This window comes from Heteronotia binoei, chromosome 9 (genome assembly GCF_032191835.1).
Source record: "Heteronotia binoei isolate CCM8104 ecotype False Entrance Well chromosome 9, APGP_CSIRO_Hbin_v1, whole genome shotgun sequence".
Taxonomy (NCBI): Eukaryota; Metazoa; Chordata; class Lepidosauria; order Squamata; family Gekkonidae; genus Heteronotia; species Heteronotia binoei.
This window is the reverse complement of record NC_083231.1, coordinates 29,178,393-29,202,508: the sequence shown is the minus strand read 5'-3', so window position 1 is coordinate 29,202,508 and position 24,116 is coordinate 29,178,393. Positions and strand designations below refer to the sequence as shown.

At 40.3% G+C, this 24,116-nt stretch overlaps 1 protein-coding gene across 7 annotated transcripts in view; it reads right to left on the bottom strand.

Moving 5' to 3' along the window:
• Nucleotides 1–24,116, bottom strand: part of EXOC1 (exocyst complex component 1) — a 28,182-nt gene that overhangs the window by 2,367 nt on the left and 1,699 nt on the right. For 2 of the 7 annotated variants that reach the window (XM_060246386.1, XM_060246385.1), the window contains exons 2-17: nucleotides 22,746–23,000; nucleotides 22,292–22,422; nucleotides 21,579–21,738; nucleotides 16,127–16,314; nucleotides 15,496–15,723; nucleotides 14,994–15,126; nucleotides 14,603–14,712; nucleotides 10,098–10,247; nucleotides 8,991–9,096; nucleotides 7,571–7,615; nucleotides 5,601–5,764; nucleotides 3,635–3,745; nucleotides 3,469–3,545; nucleotides 2,531–2,759; nucleotides 967–1,150; nucleotides 168–367 (exon numbers count right to left, since the gene is read on the bottom strand). In XM_060246386.1, the coding sequence (XP_060102369.1) occupies nucleotides 168–367; nucleotides 967–1,150; nucleotides 2,531–2,759; nucleotides 3,469–3,545; nucleotides 3,635–3,745; nucleotides 5,601–5,764; nucleotides 7,571–7,615; nucleotides 8,991–9,096; nucleotides 10,098–10,247; nucleotides 14,603–14,712; nucleotides 14,994–15,126; nucleotides 15,496–15,723; nucleotides 16,127–16,314; nucleotides 21,579–21,738; nucleotides 22,292–22,422; nucleotides 22,746–22,869 (2,340 nt within the window). In that variant the 5' untranslated portion in view covers nucleotides 22,870–23,000. Of the gene's footprint in view, nucleotides 1–167; nucleotides 368–966; nucleotides 1,151–2,530; nucleotides 2,760–3,468; nucleotides 3,546–3,634; nucleotides 3,746–5,600; nucleotides 5,765–7,570; nucleotides 7,616–8,990; nucleotides 9,097–10,097; nucleotides 10,248–12,989; nucleotides 13,044–14,602; nucleotides 14,713–14,993; nucleotides 15,127–15,495; nucleotides 15,724–16,126; nucleotides 16,315–19,400; nucleotides 19,422–21,578; nucleotides 21,739–22,291; nucleotides 22,423–22,745; nucleotides 23,001–24,116 lie in introns of those variants that run through there. The other 5 variants (XM_060246381.1, XM_060246382.1, XM_060246384.1 and 2 more) reach the window with 5 other exon arrangements.

Below are 24,116 nucleotides of genomic sequence, written 5' to 3'. Positions count from 1 at the left end.
CCCTATTCTGCTGAAGGAGGAGAGACAATCTCACCGGATTCCATTTGGTATGTTTGTATATAGCAAAGATTGGCTTATCTACCATAATGTGTTTTGTGAGCATTTTCCCAATTTGACTGAACTCCCAAAACGAAGCTATAAAAAGGGGGGGGGGAGGGGTGGTTTACATTTAATTTCTCCAGTGGCTGTCCCAAAGAATAGATGACGTAAGACTGCAGGTGATCGGTGTACTTCTGTTTTGCGTCCTTTTTCTCAGTCTCCAGACATGAGATTTTCAACCGAGATAGTGTTGCAAAAATATGATGGAAATTCTCCATCATGACCACATCCCGAGGTGTCTTCTGGCTTTCATTCGCTACTTTTTCCACTAGACAGACAGTTAAAATAGCCGACTTACACAACTGCCAGAAAATATATAACCATACCTCTGATCACATAAACTAAATATACTTTGCATGCACTGCTTAACACAGATTGTCTATATGATTCTAAAATTAGAAACTAAGAATTTCTGAGGCAGATACAACAGAATCACCTCAGAAATCCTTAGTTTCTAATGGAGAAGTACCATAGTTGTACAAGCACATAAAAATAAAGGCAACAATTCTGCTAAAATTAAGCATTTTTAAGCTGTATACAGGCTACAATACAAGTTAAACAAGGTTTCTGTTCAATAACCTGCCATAATCCTTTATAAAACTCCATCCCTCAACTGGGAAATGTTTGTGAATGTTTTTATTAGTAGAGTGGCAAGACAAAATCCTGAATTAGCACCCAGAGAGCTGATAAATGATTGTACAGTCACCATGCTGTAGTAATAATGCCACAATTTAAATACACAATCAACAGGTTAAAAGTTAAACTTATTTTATTATTGACTGATTTAGCCCATTTCTTCACCAGAATGAAAAGCTGGCTTTGCTGCGCAGAAAAACCCTGCATTTCTAGTTATAAAAGAGACTCTACCATTAGTGAAAACGCCTGTAATGAGTTTTAAGTAGGCTTTATCTAGATCTCCTCGACGCTCTGCATTTTTGAAAATAGATTCAGCAAGTGCTGCAAATTCTTCAAATTCAGCCACAAAGGGAAGAATTCCAACTTTACTCTTCTTTGATATCTTTACATCTTCCATCTGTTTTATTTGATTACTCTGAAATGAAAAGGTAAAGATAGTCAAGTCTGCTGTGTTTAGCCTCATTATTTGCAGTGGGATGGAAATGATCTACCCTGAAGTAGCTGCATGGGGAAAAGAGAAAAAGACCAGACAGTTCCAATCTGAAGCCAACCATATGGCAGCATGAATGCACAGCTGTTTAATCTGGGTTAGAAAGGGATATGCAGCATTTTTAAACAATAAAACAAGGTGGTGGTGAGCACAGTAGAGATGCTTTGGCATGATCGAGATGTTGGGGGGAAAGATGAGAAGCTGAATTTCCAGAAGCAATTGGTTCTGGTTTGACCCACCGATGGATCAAGGAGGAGGGGTGATCTTGCTAGCTTCTCCTCCTTGACCGCCCCCTGCTACTCTCCTGACTTTTTGTCCATGGAGGTCCTGATCCCAGTAACGCCTAGTCCCCTGCCCAGTAATGAGGCAGCAGAGGGAAAGTGGAAAACATCCCTAGGACAAGCCAAGGGTTTTAAAGGCGCTAATTAGTCTAGTCTTTTGAAGCTGCTTGAGCAGAATCTTTGCATTTGATGCACTCTATAACACCTCAGATGCCTGACAGAAAATTATGGAATCCAGGTGTGTCTAATTATACCTCAATTTCATTCCCCTGAACTTCTGCATCCCCAGCTCCTCTGAATCCTATAAAGTGGACAGCTTTTTGAATCCACATTTTAATATGCCTAACTACTCTTTGGCCACCTTTCAATGGAGAAATACTTGTATTTGCACTTCCTACAGTCTCAGACAAGAAACATCAGTAACAATGGCTTTGGTCTTCAGAGGAATGTAGTGGCAAGGAGTTGATCTCCCATTGTTAACCTAAAAAAAGCCAGGGGGGGCAGTTAAGGACTATAGTATCCCCCCAATTAAAGTTCTCTTAATTTTAAGATGGATATTAAATTTAAGATACAGAGAAGGCCAATGTACAATGCAGTTACAATGTCAGGCAGAATCAGACAACTGGGCCCATCTAGCCCAGGGCTCTCCATGCATTTGCTGTAATGTCTAAATGCCTTATATGTGGAAATACCTATCTGTGCATTCGCTCAGTATGTATAGTCTGGATTTTCAAGGACGAAGGATTCCAATTTATTGACTTTATAGGATTTATATCCCGCCCTATACTCTGAATCTCAGTCTCAGAGTGGTCACAATCTCCTTTACCTTCCCCCCCGCCCCACCACCAACAGGCACCCTGTGAGATAGGTGGAGCTGAGTGTAGATTATGGTGTAGAAGTTGCAGTCATATTTGGAAAACCAAATGGATGGTGGCGCAGTTGTGCTGCTTCATTAAATCTTATCTAACTTGCCAGATGGATACTTAGACCAAAACAACTTACTCAGACTATTAGAAAAACTTACAATGCATTTATCGAAGTTCCTCTTGACAGTCACTAAAACATTTCCAAGCGTTGTGCTGAGAAAGGAAGTAGGGTCCACATTTTGTGCTGTCCATACGTGGTGACTCATTTTCACTAGCATATAAAGCGAATTAAAGCTATCAATCTTGTCCCCCAGAGCAATAAGGTTATTCAGTTCTGGCTCAACACAACGGAATATTTTTATCATCATCTGCCGAATCATGTGGTTCCTGAGAATTTAGACAATGGACATACATTAGATATAGATTCAGAACTAGCCCAATATCACCATTCTTTAATACATTTCTTTAGAAATAGTTGGTTATTTTTTCACTTGCAGGTTAAAATGAGTCTCCAGATTTTCAGATTCAGCATGTAAAGAGAACACAGTTTTATTTAAAATTATCCCAAGGCCTAGTGCATTTGGCTTTTTAGAACTTTACTCCTTGTGCTTCTACTGTTGAAATAACAGTAGCATTTTCACTTGTATTACTTGGAATTTTCAAGCTCTTCAGCATTGCTATATTTTTCATTCTTGTAAGAATTCTAGCTTGGATGCCATTTATCAGGAGCCAAGCAGAGCTTACAAGAACCCACATTTCCAACTTCACCATAGATGTAGCTGCTGCTGTGGCCCCAAAATTGTACCCTGTGGCCACTATATCCCCAGGTACAGTGTGAAGAGCAAAGAGGTGATATGCAGCAGGCAAGGAGAACTGGCAAAAATTCCCACCCACTCCTTTCTGCTAGTGGAGATGAGCTCCATTTAGGATCCTGGGCACTGTAAAACATAACTTTTCACAACTTCGCATCTATGTAATAGAGGCTGGGAGCAGCTCAGAGCATTCAATAAGACTTGCATCCAAAGATGCCTCACACAGATGCCTCACATGGAATTCTGCAATTTTATTATCTCATCATTAGATGCAAGCAACGTACTCAGAGGATATTGACTGTGGACCACCAGCACTATGTGACTTGGACAAAGTTCCTCCATCCATCTCGTCAGCATCACCCTGAAAAAGTCAACATCTGAGATGAAGGGCATTCATTAATTATACAACTCCACTTCAGACTTGACAATCTGTAAAATTAAGAGCCATACCACAGCTGTTCCAAGAAGGCTGAGATGCTGTTGAAGTTTGAAGAATTTACTAATGAAGTCTTGTTCTGACAAGCACAAGGGCTCCAGTTCACTCAGCACTTGTTCAAAAATCTACAAGGACCAAAGGATGCAATTCAATAAACTCGATAGCTACCATCAGATGGGGAAAACACTTGAATCCTGTTGTTATACTTTAGGATTGGAGGTTTACACCTGTACCTTTCCTGCAGCATTGCTGCCTATTCTTGAAATCTAAAGCTCCCAGGGCCAGCTTTTTATGTTCTATTTAAATAAAACTTCCTTCTAAGCAATGGCCATGATCCAAAGTTATTTGAGGATGCAAGAAGCTTGGCAACTGGAGAAGCAAGCTGCTTTTTAAAAAAAACCCAACAACCTGCGCATCTAAATAGCTTCTCAGGATTTCACAGAAGTTATTTAAGAATAGATACTTAATATTATACACTAAAATATACATAAAATACGAATACAGACTTTAAGACACTGACATTGAAGATGTAAATAATTTATTCACTGCCTAAGCCAGCATTTAAAGCAGTAAAATCATACAAAATTAAAACTGATTGTCCATAAAATCATACATAAAAGGCATAAAATACTGTTATAAAACTACAAATATAACAAAACCTAGCAGTTACAGCCAACAGATTGGCAAAGGTGTTTAGCCATTTCCTGACTGAATCATTAGAGTTTTCCTTATTCTTGTGGCAAGCCAGCCAAATTTTTCTAATTTGTATGTAACCTCAGGGCTCCTATCACTAAGAAGATTCGTAAGGAGTTGCAATTTTTGGCTACTGTAAAAGGTATGGCCATGGAAAATGGAAGTAATTGTCGATGATCATTATAAGCCTCACAGTCAAATATGACATGGACTAGAGATTCGATACCATCATTGCAGCAGCAGGGACATAATCATTCTTGGAACGGCACTTTTTTGTATCTCCCCTCCACCACTACTGAAGGGAGAACGTCCCACCTCATAAGAGTAAACATTCTCCTGTATTCATTGTTTGTTAAGCGGTATAAGTAGGGCATTGGGGTCACCCTGTTGATTGGTTCTGTCAGAGCTCGCCATTCGGTTGTGCTATTGAGGTCGTTTTGTCTGACAACGTCCAATATTCTCTGTTTCACTATCTCCCTAGCATTATCATAGATACTTAATGTGAATCACAAAGATTTTGGACAGCTGTTGGCCATGCTGATGAATCAATGTCCAATCCACAGGGCAATAATACTGAACATTTTTAACACCATGTGACACAGGAATGAAACAAAACTTAAGATCTTCACTGGATTACTTAGCAACAGGCTATTATTATTGGATACATGAATCCCTTTGTTTTGTTTCAAACCATGTGTGATCACATGTCCAGAGGACCTCCCTCTGGCCCACTCACTTATTCTATACACAGGCTGAATGCTTAGTTTCTTCTTTTTGCCTTCTCTTATCAGTGGCTATCAGCCACAAGGTATAGATGGAACTCTCTGGGGCACGTGGTGCTTTTTATTCTTGGTGCTTGGGGGGCAGCAGTGGGAGGGTTTCTAGTGTCCTGGCCCCACTGGTGGACCTCCTGACACCTGGGGTTTTTTGGCCACTGTGTGACAGGGTGTTGGACTGGATGGGCCACTGGCCTGATCCAACGTGGCTTTTCTTATGTTCCCATCTTGATAAAAGGTAACATCAGAAGCCATGGGTGATTGGAAGGAGTGCATGGCGCAGCTTCTTCCCACACCAGTTTTAACCCAGTTTCTAGGAGAAATGATGCTGTTATGGGGAAGAGGCTCTGCGTGCTGCCCTTCCAAGCAACCTGGGGCTTCCTACTTTCACTTTACCACTTCTGTACCACAAAACAGAAGGGGGCAGGGGGTTTCAACATTTAATTTGTCAGTAGACACAATATTATTTTCTACTGCAATGAAGTATTAGTCACTACTCTGGCATCTTTACCTTATCAAACTTTGTTCTGTCGGCCACATCGAGGTCAGATGTGGACATGTTCCCCATATCCAGTAACGAGGAGGATTGAGACCTCCGGTTTCCTGAACTCTGGACAGAGAGTTTGTTTAGGCTGGAAGTTGAACCTGTCAATTTTCCAGAGCTTCCATGAAGACCTATGGTATAATAGATCCTGTATCAAAAGCTGTCTGAGATGGACTAACATCACTGCTACACATTAAGCATTGTGTACTTAATTTAATTTGCATTCCGGCCTCTCCTCCCACCACACCTAAAGACTCTCAGTATTTTTTCTCTGAAATAAAGCAGTCTGCTGTTGTGATCACACATTTCTTCACTCGGGTGAAGAAACTGAGAAACAAACACTGAGTGACGGGACACTTGGGAGCAGCAAACAAAAGAACTATTGTAAGGCCAATAACATTCTGGAAAACAACACAGGTAAGAAGAGAGAGAAAAGATCAGGTGCAATTCGGAAGGGACATCTTCTAAAAGCAAAGCACAACAAAGGCAAGAAATTACTATTTTCTTTGGGGGAGGGGGGAGAAAATAGTAGCAAACACCTGCTGGAAAGATAAGAGAGCCCTCCACCTTTCTAGGGCTCCACTCTATTTAAGACCCTCAACTGCAAACTGTGTTTACTTGTGCCCCCATTTCTACGGGAGAAGAATGTATTTAGCTCAACATGTGTTAGGACAGTTTGCCTTTGGACTATATGCAGATAGTTGAAGCACCTTTTGTGGTTTTTCCAATTCAGGTTCTCCCTCTTCTGTTGCACAGAACTGCAAAGCCCATGTTTGTGCCACTGGCATGGAAAGATACCATTGCATTTTTTTTCTCCTGGGAAAACTTAAAAAGCAAAAGGTAGCCTTCTGACAGGATGATACACAGATGGTTTCCAAACAAGTCCCTGCAGCATAGTGGCTGACTTACAACTTGCCCTTGAGCAGGTTGCTGGAGCCTCCAGCCATGCAATGCCATGACTGTTGCCTCGGACTTGTGACCAAGAAGCTCACATCAGGGTATGAATCACAGATGCCCATGGAGGTGGTCATGCCATGGAGTAGGTTTATGCAATCCCCGTGGCCTAAAGCTTAGGCTAGCAGTAGTTGGCCAATCCAGACCACAGTGGCAGCCTGAAACAATACATTGTCATTCTCAGATAAGCACTGTGGCCACACGTGGAATGGAGTCCCACTCAGCAAGCCAACTCATGTATGGGGGTCTTCCCTTCCTCACTGAGACACAAGGTGGAGATGTGAAATGGAATAGGCTCGAGTCCTCTAGTGACTGAAAGCTATTTGAAACCACCAGGTTCAGATGGCTGGGCAAGCCCAGCAGACTGACATCAAACAGCTGGCATTTGAGCTGCAATGCAGGCATGGACCTAGGATGTGATGCCCAAGCGGCACTCTGCACAAGAGGATGAGTGAGTGCCCCCATCACAGTCAGTCCATGATTATGCGTGGCAAAAGAATTCCCATGCTCTTCTGATAACATTGGGTGCAGGCCCTGTGTTGGTTTTGCAGTCACCCTGGCTGCAACACACGTGGGTGGAATCAGGGACTGAAGCATTAGTTCTGCTTGAACTTTGCAGTCTGGATGCATACCTGGCCTCCAAACAGCATCCTAAGCAGATATGCCACACCCAAGGCCAGAAGCAAAATTCAAAGATCTTTCCACTGCATATAACCTACAGGTGGAAACCTTTTTTTTGGAGCTATCATCCATCTTCACTACAGAAAAAGCTACTCATTCGATGGAAGATGCAAGGACCGATGGTCAAGCCTAGCTATGGCTCCTCTCCCAGTGATAACTTGATGTAGCACATGATAAACAGGTACCGAGTCATTGCAACCAACAGTGTTGGTGTTAATAGGTTTTTGCGATGACACAGTTAACTTCTTACAGAGACAAGAATGCACTGGCAAGAACCACTTTGAAGCGCTCGACATACTCACTCTCCGTCTCCTGTTTGACAGCACTTTCTTTTCGAGGCAGTGTAGCTAGGATGGATTAGGTTGCAAGCATCAAAGACAAAGACAAGTTAAAAATGCATTTTGGCACAAACCATGCACGAGATGCAAGTTAAGCACTAGCTGGAAAGAAACATGCAGAGAACTATGAGAAGCAAATAACTACATTTGCAAACATACATAGCTGGGGGAGGTACCGGCCTAGAATACTTTGTTATGCAGGAAACAATTGTTACATTGGGTAGTCCATTTCAGATTTACCAGTATTTATTCAGAGGAGAACAAAGGAACACAACATACCAGTAGTTGGGAGGCCCTGGGGATGTGGAAGGCGTGGGGGGGGGGGAGGCTCCCGTTGGCAAGCTATGGCAGAGTACACATGAGGCTTTCCTTTGCCTTGATGCAGAAGGGTCTACTCAAGACTGCCCAAAGCGGCCACAGCATGCAAACTGGAGGGATGTGGCCCAGGAAGATCCCTTATCAAATCACAGCGGATCCTTATCAACATCTTTGGGTTTTCTCTAATTAGGAGCAGCTATCTGCAACATGGCAAAGATCCTTGTCTTGTACACTGTATCTGCTTCCCTTGGCCACCTAGTACCAAAGTCCAGCTGCCATTTTAGGCAACTGCTTTAATGCTCATATGAGCAAGCTCCTGTAAAGGAGGGAACTCTACTTGAATGCACAGAGCTGGACTGGTGGGCTGAGAGCTGAACTGCTGGGACCTGGAACGTTCTGCTTACAAAGCAGCTACTCTGCACCTGAACCACGGCTCTTTTCCATGCAATTACAAATCTGGCAAAGCTGGTCAGCACACAGTTTCCCTTCTGATAATTACGTCCCATTAAAAATACGTAGAAATGAAAACTTTCTTCTGTTCCTTGAAATCTGCAGCCAAGACTAAATTTGCAATACTCTTCCTACTACTTTAAGCTGTGCTGCATTATCGGGATATAAATGTCAATAAAACATTAAGGCAAACTTCATGCATTCTCACTCTTTGCACTCCAGAAGTTTTACTGATGTTCTGTTTCTCTGAGGCCTCTGAACATAGCTCAGTTGTTGATGATGGCGTTACCATTCAGGAGACTCACAGAAAGAACCATGTTTCTGGACAAACCCAGATGGCACAGTGCACAGGTAAACAGAGTGTTGGTGGTGGTCACGTAACACCTTTCCCCAACCCATGCAGAAGCCCAGAGTTTCAGTCTCAGTAGCAAATATATCATTTAACCAACAAAGCTAGTTGTCACACCTGCATCCCTGAATGCCAGATTTTACTGGTAGAAACTTATGGGCATGCTTTGGTGTTTTTGTGGCCACATGGAAAAGCGGGAACATGTCTGATAATATTTGCCATCACGACACAAAACAGAAAACAAGAAATTGCTTATCAGAAACTTACCAAACTTCTTTCCTTCCTTAGTTGCACCTGTCATTTTAATCTTGGCAACTTCAAAAAAATCCTTTATTTCCCTTTCATACAATCGTGACAGATAATCCATGTAATTCTTGAAGAAAAACAAACATAATTGTAGGTAAAGCCCAAATCATCACAAGGCATCACAAACAAAAACCCACAGCAATTACACAAGGCACATAGCGTTCTCCTGAAATGCAGTTTTTAAAATGGTCTACAGAAGATGTAGTGAAATCTCAAATGATTAAGTGGGCAATAAATGTAAATAAAGAAATATAGATGAAAACTTGGGAATATTTGTGGAAGAACTCTATGACGCTTTCGACGTGTCATAGTATTAAAGAGAACTGTTTTAAAATGATGTATAGATGGTATATGACTCCTAAAAAGTTGGCAAAGATGAACAATAAGATGCCAGACAGATGTTGGAAATGTAAAAAACATGAAGGTTCTTTCTACCATATGTGGAGGACTTGTGAAAGAGCAAAAAACTATTGGCAGATGATTCAACAAGAAATTTCTAGGATCTTGGGATATGAATTTAAGAAAATTGCAGATACTTTTCTGTTGGGATTACAAATGGAAAAATTTCCAAAAGAAGATAGAACTATAATATGGTACTTGTTTTCAGCTGCTAGGACATTATATGCACAGTTGTGGAAGCAAGAAAAAATACCAGAGAAATGGGATTGGATTGTAAAAGTTATGACATGGAGTGAAATGGACAAATTAACAAGAATTTTAAGAGACTATGATTTAGTTTAAGATGGAGTGGAAAAAGTTCAGAAGATTTGTAGAAAAAGAGTGGAAAATAAAAGGACATTGGACAATTTTTGATAATGATTAAGTCTTAGAAGGAAGAATGTAAATTTTTGTTTTTATTAGTTAAGGGTACCTTTTAATATTAGTATTATAAGTAAATAACACCGGCGGGGGTCAAGCAACGGGGGGAGGGGTGGTTAGAAAGTAATATATGGGATAGATAAAAAGAAGTTGTTGATGCAGGAATAAGATATTGTTACCATATGTTACTAAACAAAAATTGTTTTAAACAACAACAACAAAAAAAGAATTCCACTCTAAGAAACTCACCTTTGTCAGTCCTTCATACTTTCCATAATCCGTGTTCTTCAACCACTCCATAAGTTTAGCATAGCGGAGCAAGTCTCTGTGAAAGGGGTGATGATTTGGTAATGTTAACTCCACAGAATGCTGAGCAAGAGTAGAACTTTGATCATGACCCTTTGACAGAAGACAACAACAGAAGAAAACTGTTTGTGGGCACATACTGGCAGCACTGCAAATTGCAATACTCGAAAAACTGCCACATTTTTAATCAGATTAAACAGTGCTGTTTGCCATTTGTTAAGGTAAGCCTTTCCAGCAGTTTGGTGTTTCTATCAATACTTTGACAGATAGAAAACCACAATAATACAAAGTTTATTAAACAAGGGGTTTTAAAGGACAAATGCTGAGCTATATTATGTGTTAGGAATCATTTCTTGCAACCACAACACATTCTCATCGGGAGTTGCTCTCATGTTCGAAAAGTCACAATTGCTCTCCTTTACCTCGTTTCAGGGATAAAAGCATTGTCCCTTGAAGCACAGTGAATTTATCTATGCCTCAGATGATCCCATGCAATCAATTTCCACAATCCCTTGTAAGAAAACAAATTAATTTTTTCTTCTCTTTTCTTTCATTGAACCAGATTTTCCAAAAGACTTTGGTTTTCAACAGGAAGAAATTTGATATACACTTTGAAAATGCAACTCTGGATGAGAAATTTAACACAAGGCTAGTTAATACACATTACAAGCAGAGGGACCCACAAGGTCTCACAGGGGACATCTTACTTTCCCCCTGTATTCTGCATCCCATAGTGTTTCCCCTCTTTACAACCCCCTGACAGGTTCCACAGCCTCTTCCCTTTCACAGCTTCCTTCTCACCCTCCCACCCATCAACCAACTTACCTTTCTGTTCCTTCCTATTAAGTTTTCCCTCCATTCCTGCCCTAACAGCCTCTCCCTTTTCCCCCCTCTTCTACCTACCTACCTTTTTTCGCTTCCCCCTCTCTATTTCTCGTCCTCTCCTTTCCCTGCTTCTTTTTCCATCATTTTTTTCAGCCTTTTCTCTACTCACTTGACAAAATATAATGATTAGCAATAATTTTATGGTTGCTCAGCCACCTCCCAAATGGCCACCAAAGTCTCAGAAAGCAGCCTCACAGGATCACCATGGACATTCGACTCTTGAAGTTACAGACATTGCATGTATTGTTTTAGAGGGGGTTCTTTAAATCTTATTCAACATTCAGATTTTTCTGCGTTCTTATCAGGAGGACGCCCTCCCCAGTGTTGTAGAATCGCGCATCCCCCGCCCCCTCCTCCCTGGTTCCACTGTATTAATTTTTTTCCATCCACATTCTAGGGCATGATTCAGAATTAGAAAAAAATGATTTAAGTCAGTGGCACTCAGTTGGCAGCTCACAGAGAGCCACATTCACAGCTACCACCAAACAAAATTGCCATATTGACTTCCATCCCTGACATGGATCTTACACCTGAAGAAGCCTCACAGCTCACTTGTTCTTTTGGTCATGGCTGTTTCAAGGTGGGAATCGCCAGTCAACCACAAGTCCCACCAGACAAGGAGCTTGCCCGCTTTCCTGGAATGTGGGATAGGTACCATATTGGCGAACAATCTTCAGAAGAGCCACAGGTGGCTCTTAAGCCACTGAATATTATTAATTTATACAGCTGCCTAGGGGGACATCAGTTCACGACACCACCCAGTATAAGCCCAAGAGGTTCAGGGTTGCAATTTCATGGCTGGATGCAATTTACAACAACAGTCTCACCGCTTCTTCAGTTACATTGAAATAAATGCTAAAAGTGATCAGCCCCATTATTTATTTACTCTTCCTCCCTCTACCACAGGGGTGGGGAACCTCCATCCTGAGAGCCATATATGGCCCTCAAGGTCACTTGGTGTGGCCCTCGGGGATTGCTGGGCTGAATTGAGCCATGTGGCAGCCTCCCTGGGTCCTGGCTGGCCAGCAAGGATCATGGGGCCAGTTGCACTGTGCAGCAGCCTCCCCAGGGCCAGGCAGGGATCACAGGGCCCAGATGTACTGTGCAGCAGCCTCCCTGGGGCCTGCCTGGCCGGCCAGAATTGCTGCAGGGTCTGGAAAAGTTACTGTCATGGTTCAGTTTACACTTGATTATCCCAGCTGGTGTGGCCTAATATGCTGATGAGTGTGACTAGGGGATATGGTCTAATATGCTAATGAGTTCCTGCTGGGCTTTTTCTACAAAAAAGCCCTGGACCTATGCTTTTGCCTAGGGTGGCAGGCCAGGTGAGTGTGTGCGCGCACGCCAGATTAAGCTCTCCCCACATGACTTCAAATAGAAAAACAATTATTTGCATTAATTTGCTGGCCTGAATCACTCTTCCTCTGTGGAGCACTGTTTTTTAAGTTGATATTTTTTTATGGCCCGCAAATGATGTTATAAATATCCATATGGCCCTTGGCAGAAAAAAGGTTCCCCAACCCTGCTCTACCAGGACCATTTAGGTACTGTTATATACTATCTGGGAATTAAGTAAGAATGGCTTTATTTATCTATTCTAGAGCACTAGCAGTGTCTGTCTTTCCTGTTCTCATCCAGCCCCATCTTGATTCAGACTTAACGCAATCATGCACAAGCAATACCCTTCTTACAAACTGAAAACTCTTGGTACTTCCACATCACTGCAATATCCTTGTCTGCACTGGGCATTTCTTACAAAGCATATTAGTCACAAAAGTGGGAAGCTCTAGAGCTGAGGAAGCAACCTGGAGAATTTGTTCCCTCAGTTCATAAGCAGTATTCTCTATTTGGCTGGGGCAACACTGCAGGGTAGTTAGGTTTAGCAAGCTTTTTTTATTTTTAAAGCACAGGCTCAATATGATAAAGCTGCTCAATACAAACTCTACTCACGGGAACTGAAAGATAGTAGGGCTTGTTATAGAGCTGGAGAAGGGTCTCAGTAAACTATTTGGAGATAAAATTCAAGGATAAACACTGCATTGAGTTGAGATGCATGAACAACTGACGCCCAGCGCTTAAACTGTGAATATCTCAAATAAAGGGCACAAAGATGGCACTGAAGCCAGACCAAATCTATTCACATGCAAAGGGACATAAAGAAAAAACCCCACAAACATACACATACATATAAAGCAGAAGGAACAGGAAAGGTACCACCATATTGCACATTCTCATCCTCCTTGTCTGGCACCTAAATAAACCAGAATGTGCAAAGCGAGTCAAGCAGGTTCCATAAAAGTATGACATTATGACTTCCACCTGCACAAGGCACCCTTATACCATACTCATTGCTTATCAGCAGCTTGGACAGCGGATGTCCGCAGGGTACATTCATTGGCTGGGGCTCCAAAGGCATATTTCTCACTTTCTCTTCAAATCTGCCAACAGGATATGATTTGAACGGTCCAATCCTGAACACGGTTACCCCTTGTAAGCCCACTGACTTCAACAGAAATCTGCAAGTTATGACTGCAATGTAATTGAATTGTAATGCACTTGAACTGAAATCTGAAATGGACAATGAATGGTTAATACTTTAACCTGGTCTGAGAACCTTGATTGACAAGAGGTTCAAATAGTATTCTACAGCTGAGAGTGGCACGTGAGTGGAAACTAAGTGTGGCAGTTAGTTCCGTTGGTGTGAAGTGTGCAGCAATGTGAAAAGATCAGGGAAGATCCTGAATTAGTGAAGTGGGACCAGTAGTTCTTCCCTGAGGGAAACAGCTTCTAGTAAAAGGAGGTGATCTTTATCAGGTGTTTAAGAAAGAAAATTGGAACTTGCGTGCATGTTCCTGTCTTCACAAACTTAAGTAATTTTGAGACAAAGAAGCATATGCCTGTTAATTAAAGAAGTGGCTGCCAGGAGATCTCTCTCCACAGTTTAAAGCTGTCTGTGAAACAAAACAGTTACATTTCTGTGACAAGTTACTGGTTGTATTTAGTTATACACAGTTACCTCATTCCTGTTACCTGTTCATCTGCTATATTCCAAATCTGATACCTACCTGGCCATCCCCCCCTTAAAAGTGAACTAAAACAATTTGCTTTGAATTATTATCAGCCTCTCATGTGTTATAATCTGACATTTAGCCAAAAAGATTTTTTTCTCCATTCCTCAGTTCCCTAGGCTGGATCAGAATATATACATTTAGACAACTGGGTGGGACAGACAAAGAAACAAAGAACAAGAAAAGGGACTGCTCAGCCAAGAAAAAGAGAAGTGGGTATCATTATAAAAATCTTTGTCTTTAATTGGAACACTGGGGATCTCTGGGCACAATTGTAGTTCCCGTACCGTAATGTAATCACGTAGCTATGGTTTCTTCAATTAAAGAATGTTGCTTTTTCCAATTAATATCATAGCATTTTCCTTTCACTAGCTGAGGTGATGTCAGAATACTGCCTGTAAACATGGAACTTGTCAAGCAGCATAAGAAGAGATGTGACACAAATATAGGCACTTGAAAGCTATGAAACCAAATGATGACAAAGTCTAAAGATACCTGCTGAACAAATACGTTGTTAAGATGGCTGGCCAGTCTCCGTGCAAACTGCTCCCGCAGGTCACTGAATCGCTGCTGCTGTTGCTGAACTGCATGGAGCATGTCATGCCCTTGAATCAGAAGAGTGACATAAATTACTAGGATCTGTGAAAACAGAAAGAACTACAAAGGAATCAGAATGCTCCAGCCCTGGTTCCTTGTATTCTTAGCCAAGGGCTGCCTGTTTTAATTTTAGTTTAACCGCTTTTACTTCATTGACTATGTATTTTATCTGATGCAATTTGCCCTAAGTACATTTGTGGGGAGGGCAGAATGCAAATGGACTAAATAAATGCTCTAGGTGCTAAAAAAAAAAAATCAGCTGCCATTCTCCTCTAACTTATATTCTTACCTGGCTGAAGAGCTACATTCATACACTGCAATAAAGCATCTGCCGCATTAGTGCAGGCCTCAATGCCCCGAGATGATGAGAGGTCTCCTTCCTGAAGGGCCTTGATGTGACCTTTAGCCAAATCCATATGGTTCTGTGAAAACAAATATTTACTTTGTAAAGTTCGCTTTATGTTCCAGGCTCTTGAGGGGGAAAAGAGAGAATAATTATTTTAGACAAATTTAGAAGAGGGAAATTTTAATCTGTGGTTGATTAAAATTGATGTTCACATAAGCATTTTATGTGAATAAAATACTTCACCTCTTATATGAAGGACAGGCACTGAGAAGTAGGCTGCATTCAGACATTACCCACTCAGGTTTGTTCCTTCCTTCATGCTTAGGAGTCGAAACAGAGGACTAATTGGATGTTAGAGTATATTATCTCATTGTACTGATATACTTATTTTATTGCTCTTCAAACTGTTTGGATGGGGTGAATGAACAAATCTGTTAGTACTTACAACAAGGAACTCTATCTCGGACAGCAGCTTCAGGTTGTTAGTGTTGCTAAGATGAATGAGATGGTTGCTTTCCGAGATCTGGTCCATTTGTTCTTTCACACTCTGCAACATTTCCTCGTAACTGCTCAGTTTCACTTCAATTTGGTCCACTTCTTTCAGTGCCTCATCGAGAAGTTTCATTAGGATGTTAACCTGCTTCTCAGAGGCCATAATCGACTGAATGTTTGCCTACAAAGCAAATTGTATAATTAACCAAAGGTAAAACATTCCATTAAAAAAATCATTTTCAATCTTTATTTGTGGTTTTATTCTAGAGAAATCTGAAGATGGGGAGTAATAGTGCAATGTAACAGCACCATTTTGGAACACTGATTAATTTTTTTAAATGGAAAATAATGCTTCCATATAATCATTATACCTGGTGCTTGTGAACTGGTGATAGTGCTAAATTTCAGAAGTGAAGTGGTTTCAGAAGCAAAATGCTACAGTTCAGAATTCCCAAGCTCCTTATGGGATGAGTCCCAAAGTTTCTGCCCTAAGTCCAAACTCAACCACACACTACTTAAATATTTTTTTCAAAATCCCTTGAGAACGAAAGGAAACTTATTCCTACTCAGAAAAAGTTCCTTACCCCATCTAGCACTTGAAGCTCCCGGGACAATTTATCTGCAAAGGCTTCAGCATTAGAAATGGCATATTCACAGCCTTCCATCATTATTTCAATGTCCTGTTCCTCTCTTGCATTTAACTCTTGATACTCATCCACCACTTCTTCATCTCCCCCAGCCACATTCTGATTCTCTCCACTTGGAACAGATTCTTGAGCAAGGAGAGGGAAAAAACAGTTTAAAAATTGATATGGTGCTACCAAATTCACGTAGGTCACAGACTGATTGCTGAATCAATAGCATCAAAATAAATGTGTAAACCTCATGAGATGTCTTTATCTCACATTGTTCTATTTTGAACAATGCAGGCCTCTAGTTCTGAACTGACAGAACAATGGGAATTTAAGATGCTGAATAGTCAAGACTATAACTATTTAACTATGCCTGGGAACGTTACACCAGTAATGCCTGGGAACATTACTGGTTTGGCTCTTGAAGACTGGTTATACTAACAGTAGCACTTTTGCCTAGCACACAGAGTATTCCGCTAATGCACAAGGCTCTTTCACAATTGATGAGTTTCCTGCATTTGCAGAAAGATCCATGTGCAGTTAGCAGTATAGATCTGTAGGATCCAACCCACTGCATTTGGGGATCCCAGTTTTGCATAACTGACAGCCAGCAGCATTACTCTTCCTGTGGCAGGCGTCTCCAGGGAGACTCTTTTCCAACATTTAAAGGTTAGGAGGAAGAAATGGAGATAAAGAATTCTCAAAGTACTCGCTGTATGGGTGCTTTAAAAAGATCTACTAAAAGAGTTTCCTTCCTCCTCATCTTTCCTGCCCTTTCAACATCTTAATTGATCTTTGAAAAGAGGTTTTGTGGTTCTTTTTCTATTAAGGTCCACTCCCCCTGGATAATCAACTGAATATTCATCAGTCAGTTTAACCTAATAAAGGTTGATTATTATCGGAATAGTCTGTGCAAAAATTAGCACTACTTTTACTAACATTAAAAGAGCAATATGATTTCTGAAGAAAGCAAAACATCCAGAAGACTTTCAAATGCAGCCTCTACAAACATTCCACATGTTTAGAACTGTCTATAAATTGCCTCCTCAATTCCACTTCATCATCATTCCCACTTGCAAGTATAGCCCAGGCAAGCTTTCTCCTGCTATTCAATCCACTTCTAGAGATCTTGTTATTTTAACAGGTAAGCAAACAGCTCTACCATGTTCAATTAAAAAAACAGCAATGAAGAATCTATTTCTCACTGAGAAGGTAAACCTCTTGACTTTGGCAGCACTACTCCACCACAGGTTTATTCTGCTTTCCCCCCTATTCTATTATTTTACGTTTCAGTGACCAATTATCTCTGCATCAGTTTTCCTTAACACTGAAAACCCTTTGCTACTGATTGGGCTAATTGTTCCAGAGGGAGGAGGCAAAGAGTCCCCATGAAGAAAAAGAACACAATAATACTGGAGAAAGTCAGGTAGAGGTGAGCAGGGGTCTACCTGAGCAGAAAATCTACCTGAAAAATACCTTACACTGGTATTCAGGCGGTAGCTTTTGGCATCCCAAATATATCTGGGTTTTTTCTCATAAAAAAAAATCCTGAAATAACTCGGGGAATTACTACCTAGCTGAAAACAACAGAAGACATTAGAATGTCTTCTGGATGCTCCTGCCTCTCAGCCATTTGTTGGGCTTCTACCAGAAGACCGTGTGAGGATCAGCTGTACTGGTGGGGAGCAGACTGTTTCTGCTGACTTGGCTTGGTGCTGGCTTCTCATGTAGCCCAGTTTAAACCAGGCTGCAGAAGAAGCCAGCCCCAGGATCTGCTGTGCCTCTGAGAGAAGATTGCTTCCCACATGTGGGGCTTTGCACTGGCTTCTTCTGCAGCCCAGAGACTACAGAAGCAAGCTCAGCCAGGTTCAGCTGTGCCCACAGGGAGCAGATGGCTTCATGCCAGCTCAGCTTTGCACTAGCCTTTAAAAAGAAACAGTATTTTTCTTCTCAGATCTATTGGACTTTAAAAAAAAAAAGGATTTCTGAAAAATCATGGATCCCAATACTGATATGCTATTGAGATCCAGGATTGTTTGGAAATCCTGAAAATTTTTTGGGTCCAATAGACTAAAAAAAAAAAATACCAGTTAAAAAATGTTTGTACACATCTAGAGGTGTCAAAGCTTTTTTCTACTGAACTCTTGAACTGTTTCCCTATTCCAACATTTATTACAAAGTGACTTTTTCCCAGTAATCTTTAAGCAACTCTTCTCCATGGCTTCACTCAGGCAGACATACTCTCAGCTCCCTAACTGCTGACTAACTGGGAGGGACAGTGGCTCAGTGTTAGAGCATCTGCTTGGTAAGCAGAAGGTCCCAAGTTCAATCCCCGGCATCTCCAAATAAAAAGGGTCCAGGCAAATAGGCATGAAAAACCTCAGCTTGAGACCCTGGAGAGCCGCTGCCAGTGTGAGAAGACAATACTGACTTGGATGGACCGAGGGTCTGATATAAGGCAGCTTCATATGTTCATATGACTTCAACCCTCTTATAAGTGCTGTTTTCAGCTGCCTCCCACCACAACATTCCATCAGCTTCCACTGGTCACTTGTACCTAACTGTCACATGCTTAAATTAACGTAAAATGAAATCATGAGACCTGGAACTATTAAGTTTAAGACAGCCTAACTGCACAATCAAGCAAGTACAGATTTTAATGACTGTCAAGAAAACCACGAGAAACCCTATGCATCACCCCTCCAAAGTAACTTAGTTAAGAAAAACTAAATGTAATTTAGACTAATTACTTTGGAATAATAACCTTTCAGATTAAATACTTTCAGCATAAAAATATTTTAAAAGAAAATTGTTTAAAATGATCTGATTTCAAAAGTTTAAGATATAATGTTGTACTTAGCATACACCAAAATGTGAATTTCTCAGTAACACCGAAATTGGCATAAATTTCAGACATAATCTTTTTACTCTTAAGAATAATTGTAGCACCAAGAACTGAATTTAAAGAACCATTTTTTTGAAAATTCAGACTGATTATAATAATAGATGCAAGTTTGATACACAGTCATAGCTACCCACATTTTAAACAGCTCAACTTCTCCTTCCAGCACAAAGATCTCTAAAGAACTATTGATTTACAAACTCTTTAAATAATATATTCCTAAGTTTCCTACCTAGAAAAATAGACAACTTTAACAAAAGAAAAAAACAACTGCGTTAGTCATATAGAAGAGGAGAACAAAGGAAGGAAAAAGGTGTTACGCACCTTCTGCAACTTTAGGCAGTTCTGGAGAGTTAAAAGGTATAAGAGAAGCAGAAGAAAGGAAGCAAAGAATATTAGCGAAGCAGAGAATGAACAGTTTTTTTAATGGCAACAAGTTCTGAGAGTTACAGTCTCAACGGCTTGAAAAATTGAGAATTTTTAAGATTACCAAAAAACACCAAAATCATATTTATACATGCACAATGCCTCGGAGACTGCAGGAATTGAACGTAGTCAATTACTATGTTACAGACATGCCAGCATGCAAGTTTATAATTACTATTACAAAACAATCTGCAAGTTCTCTCAATAGTCAGTGATTATTCTGAGAATTAACCTGACAAAAGACACAGAAGATTTATCTGAAAGCCCTTTATTTGCTCAACTCAAATTTAAAATTAAGCATTATGTAGGCTCTTGCTCTGTGAGCAAGTCGAGCCACAGAACTATGGAATGTCCTTAACAGCATTTTATAGAACACTGCAGCACTCTCAAGAATCACTGACTTCAATGGTACTTCAACCACTTCCAAATCCAGGAATCATTATTTTCCCCCACATAAGCAGGGCTTCTCCTCTTCCAGCTAAGGAGCTATGTTCCTAGAGAATTCTATCCACAGCAAGCCCAAACTGGAATGATGCTAGCTACTGCCTCAGAACACTGCTGCTTGTTTCTTGCTTTGGAGAACCAAGAACACAAAATCTCTCTCAACTGTTTCAATTATCAGCTTGCTTGGGGCTCAATGTAAAGCACAGATTAGTAACTTTGTGAGCCTAAATGCCCTGGGTTTTCTAAGTACACTTCTTCCTATAGCAAACACACACACCACTTTCAAACATGTTAAGAGGTGCTTTGCTGTTTGAATTCCAAATATATCTAGAGTTTGATTGGCTGGTGTGCAGGGCAGGCACATTTCCATTTTAGAGAAGATGAAATTTCAGAACTCCCCCCAACCTCAAGGAGATCACTCAGTGCTTACTCCTTTTCCTTTTCTTAGGAGTCACGAGACACCATTTTGCCAAGTGCTTTTCTGTCCTGGCAACTTTGTCCTGGCAACTCTGATAGATTGTTGTATTGGACAATGACTTTATGGTATCATTTAATGATTTATAAGACTTTGTATGACTGTGTGAAATGATGGATACAATGCTTGACTTGGCCCAAGGAATCCTGTCTTGAAATCTCTACTCAGCCATGAACCACTGGGTGATCTTGGGCCAGCCACTATCTTTCAGACTAACATATCACACACACTTGTTGTGAAGGGAAAAAAAGGTAAAATGTGAATGAGTGTAGCCATGTCACTGAAGGTCAAGTAAAGAATTGTAAAGAACTGAAGGGAACATCTGACCCAGTGCTGAACCAACACTGCTATCCATGTTTTCAGTCGACATCTTCAAAAGTGTGCATTCCTCACCTCAAAGGGCAAACTAACCTTTAACAAAGATCCTGTTTTCTTAAATTACAGAAATCCACAGTTTGCGTTGCACTTGTTCCATACTATAAGGTAGTGATAGCCTTTTAAATATGTCAGAAAGGAAGTATAGATTGCTTTTCTATTGGTTTAGGTTGCTTTTATATAGGTTTAAATTTGATGCAGTATTAAGTTGTCATTGTGTAACTGGTATAACAATTCTGCAAGATCCTGATGTCAATTTGCCTATATACACTTATGCTTTTGTCTGTAACACTGTCTCAAACCTTTGTGAGGATAGATACTTTCCTTGACCATGGTCAACTGAATAAAGACTTTGCTTCTACTGAACATAGTTTCACCTATCTGGACCCCTTCAACTGAATCAAAAATGGCAAAATTATTATTATTACTGCTGCTACCCCTACTACACTGCCTTAAAGCTCTTGGAAGACAGGCCATTACAAATGTAATAAAAATACTGCAATCCATCTGAAGCCTCTGCTTTAAAATTAATAAATAAAGCATCAAGCCACGGCTCTACAACGCAACCATTATATAAATGTCCCACTAAAATCACTCAAGTGTGTTCAAGATAACAGTACAAAATATACAATAGTTCAAAATAAACCTTGCTTATTGGGATTATTTTTAAATGCATGCATGAAAATAAAGATTTTTTTAAAAAACAAACAACTTATTTTGTAAGCTGAATTAATTTTTCAGCCATTATGTGCCATGAAAAAAAATCAGTCTAAACATTTTACCTTCCAAAAGCTGAGAACTAACATTTATGAAATCTATCTTCTTTCTAAGATACCGCTGATTGAGTTTCCAAATACATGAAATGAAAGTGTTCTTTTCTGCAATGCTGCTGGCGACCCATTTGTATACCTTGTCAAAATGCAGGTCAAATTCAGGATTCTCCTAAAACCAGACAAGAAACAATGGCATGTTATGAAGGACTGTGGACTGTTTTGAGTACTAACAGAATACAAGATGCTGCCCATGTTACACAGAAATTATATGGTCTCCATAAAAAAAAGAGAGAGAGAGAATAAAAGTTTAATATTTCCATAGGGAAGTCAATAAAAAGCTAGTGATTAGAATTCTTGAATTCTAGACAAGCATACTTCTTACAAGCAGCGAACAAATTCAAACATGCTGCTATTGAGAAGAAAGTTTCTAAGCAATGTTTGTTCATTATCCAGCCAAAATGCCTTATTTTGCACTTGGAAGCAAAGAAAACAACCGTCCAACCTAAAGTCCCCCCAAAAGAGGGTAACTTCTGAACAGATTATTTCTGAAGTCAGATCCTATTTACCCTCACCCAAAAGTGAGTCCCACTAAGATCCATGAGACTTATTTCTTCAAGTAAACCCACAAAGGATTGCAACCAAGACCTTGAAGCTAACGGGCAATTTTAAAGCCTCAGCAGAATGTAGATTTTGCAACACAGGCCATTATAACTAAGACATACTTTGATGGCATCTTTGGCGTCCACAACCACAAGATCTCGAAGAGCCCACACAGTCTGCCTCTTGTAGAAATCTCCTTTATCAGACTTCTTCACCTTTACTACATTCACCTGCACTGGGCGTTCAGTAGTCACTGTAAACAACAGTACATAATTAATCTCTAGAAGAAGGGGGCACTGATATAGAGACTGACTTTCCCCCTTGCTGCAATTGAGAAATCATCAACTCTAAAACAGATTCCCAAACTGTCCAACCCTGTGAGCTTTAAATTCTCCTGTGATGAGATAGAAGAGCATAGGCTTCAAATTCATCAATGTGGATAGCACTTATGCAGTGCTCCCTGTATACTGCAAGAGAACAGATCAACTGTAATCTTTAGAAATAAATTTATCTCAGTTTAAATCATAGTCAGAAGGACTATATGAAAATACTTGCCCAAGCTTCAAAAACTCATACCTGTAGCACACAAGAAGCAGTTTCTCTTCTTTTTTCCTGCTTTGCAAACATTAACAATGCTCAATAAGCGTTCATCGTTTGGTGTAAAAATATCCCTCTGTAAGGCATGCTTGATTGCAGTCATTTTCTCTGAGCTAATAGAGATAATGCTCAGATCACCACAGCTGAGTATATTCTGCTTGTCTGGTTCACTTACAAAACACTCTGATCTCGTAGTAATCGAAGAAAGAACTGTTCAGATGTACATACATTACTCTGAAATGCAAAGAAAGCATAATACACTTAACATAAAGTGCAACTGAACAACTGAATGTACACTAAGTTTTTAGGAGGATATTAACAGTTCGTATTTTAAGTGTTTTCTCAGGGACATATGGGAAGGTATCAATTTAACATGTCAGGTATGGTAACGCATAGAGGATTCTCACATTTCATAGAGCCAGACAGCTTTTTCACTCAATTTCACCCAATTTCTCTCCTTATTACAGTGCCATGCAGCTTTTGTCTATGCAAAACCCAGGGTTCCCAGTATAGCCTTTTTGTTGCTCAAAGTGTAGCCTCCACTTTCTACCAGTGGAAAAACTGGTTAGATCCAATCCACAAAATCTCAACTACATAAACCACAACTCTAATCACGCAGAGCAGCAATCACACAACTGAGTCAGTGGTTACACAATCACATCACATTATCTATGTCAAAATCTGCTCCACTTTAAAGAAAATGAACCAGGCTTAAATGTGAACAGAGCATTTTACAATGTCAAGGTGTGTTCTGCCTTGAACATTTTAAAGTCTACATAGCAAAACATCCAGGTCACTGGAGAGCAAGTTGATGTATCTGTGCGGCATTAAAAATGCTTCGAAACACTCAACCAACAAACATTATTTACCAGACTCTAAAAAACCAAAGAAACAGTTATTAACTGGAGTCCTCTTTAACCATCTATGTGTCAGTTTCAACCTAATTCAGAAGCTGTTTTCTTAGCCAGAAACACAACCTGTATGGCTACCTCGCATCAGGATTTGATAGTGCTACAAGCTGGCTTTATTGATTACATTGGTCTTTTAAAAACCTGATTAATTTCCAGTTGCAATTAATACGTTTGTTCTTACTTTATTTGTATATGGCAATATATGAGAATGTCAAAAGAAAAAAGAGAACCTCTAAAATATTTTTAGGTAACGCTGCACTGCAGTTCTACAGAAGAGTAAGCCCTGTTCAGCCTAGTACTTTGTGACAAGGTTCTAGGATACTTGGGTTCAAATCCCAATAACTGCCCAAAAGGTCACTGAGTGAACTCGAATCATTGACATACTCTCAGGCTAACCTATTTCACAAGAGGAACATAGGAACTATCCTCCTGGATCAGA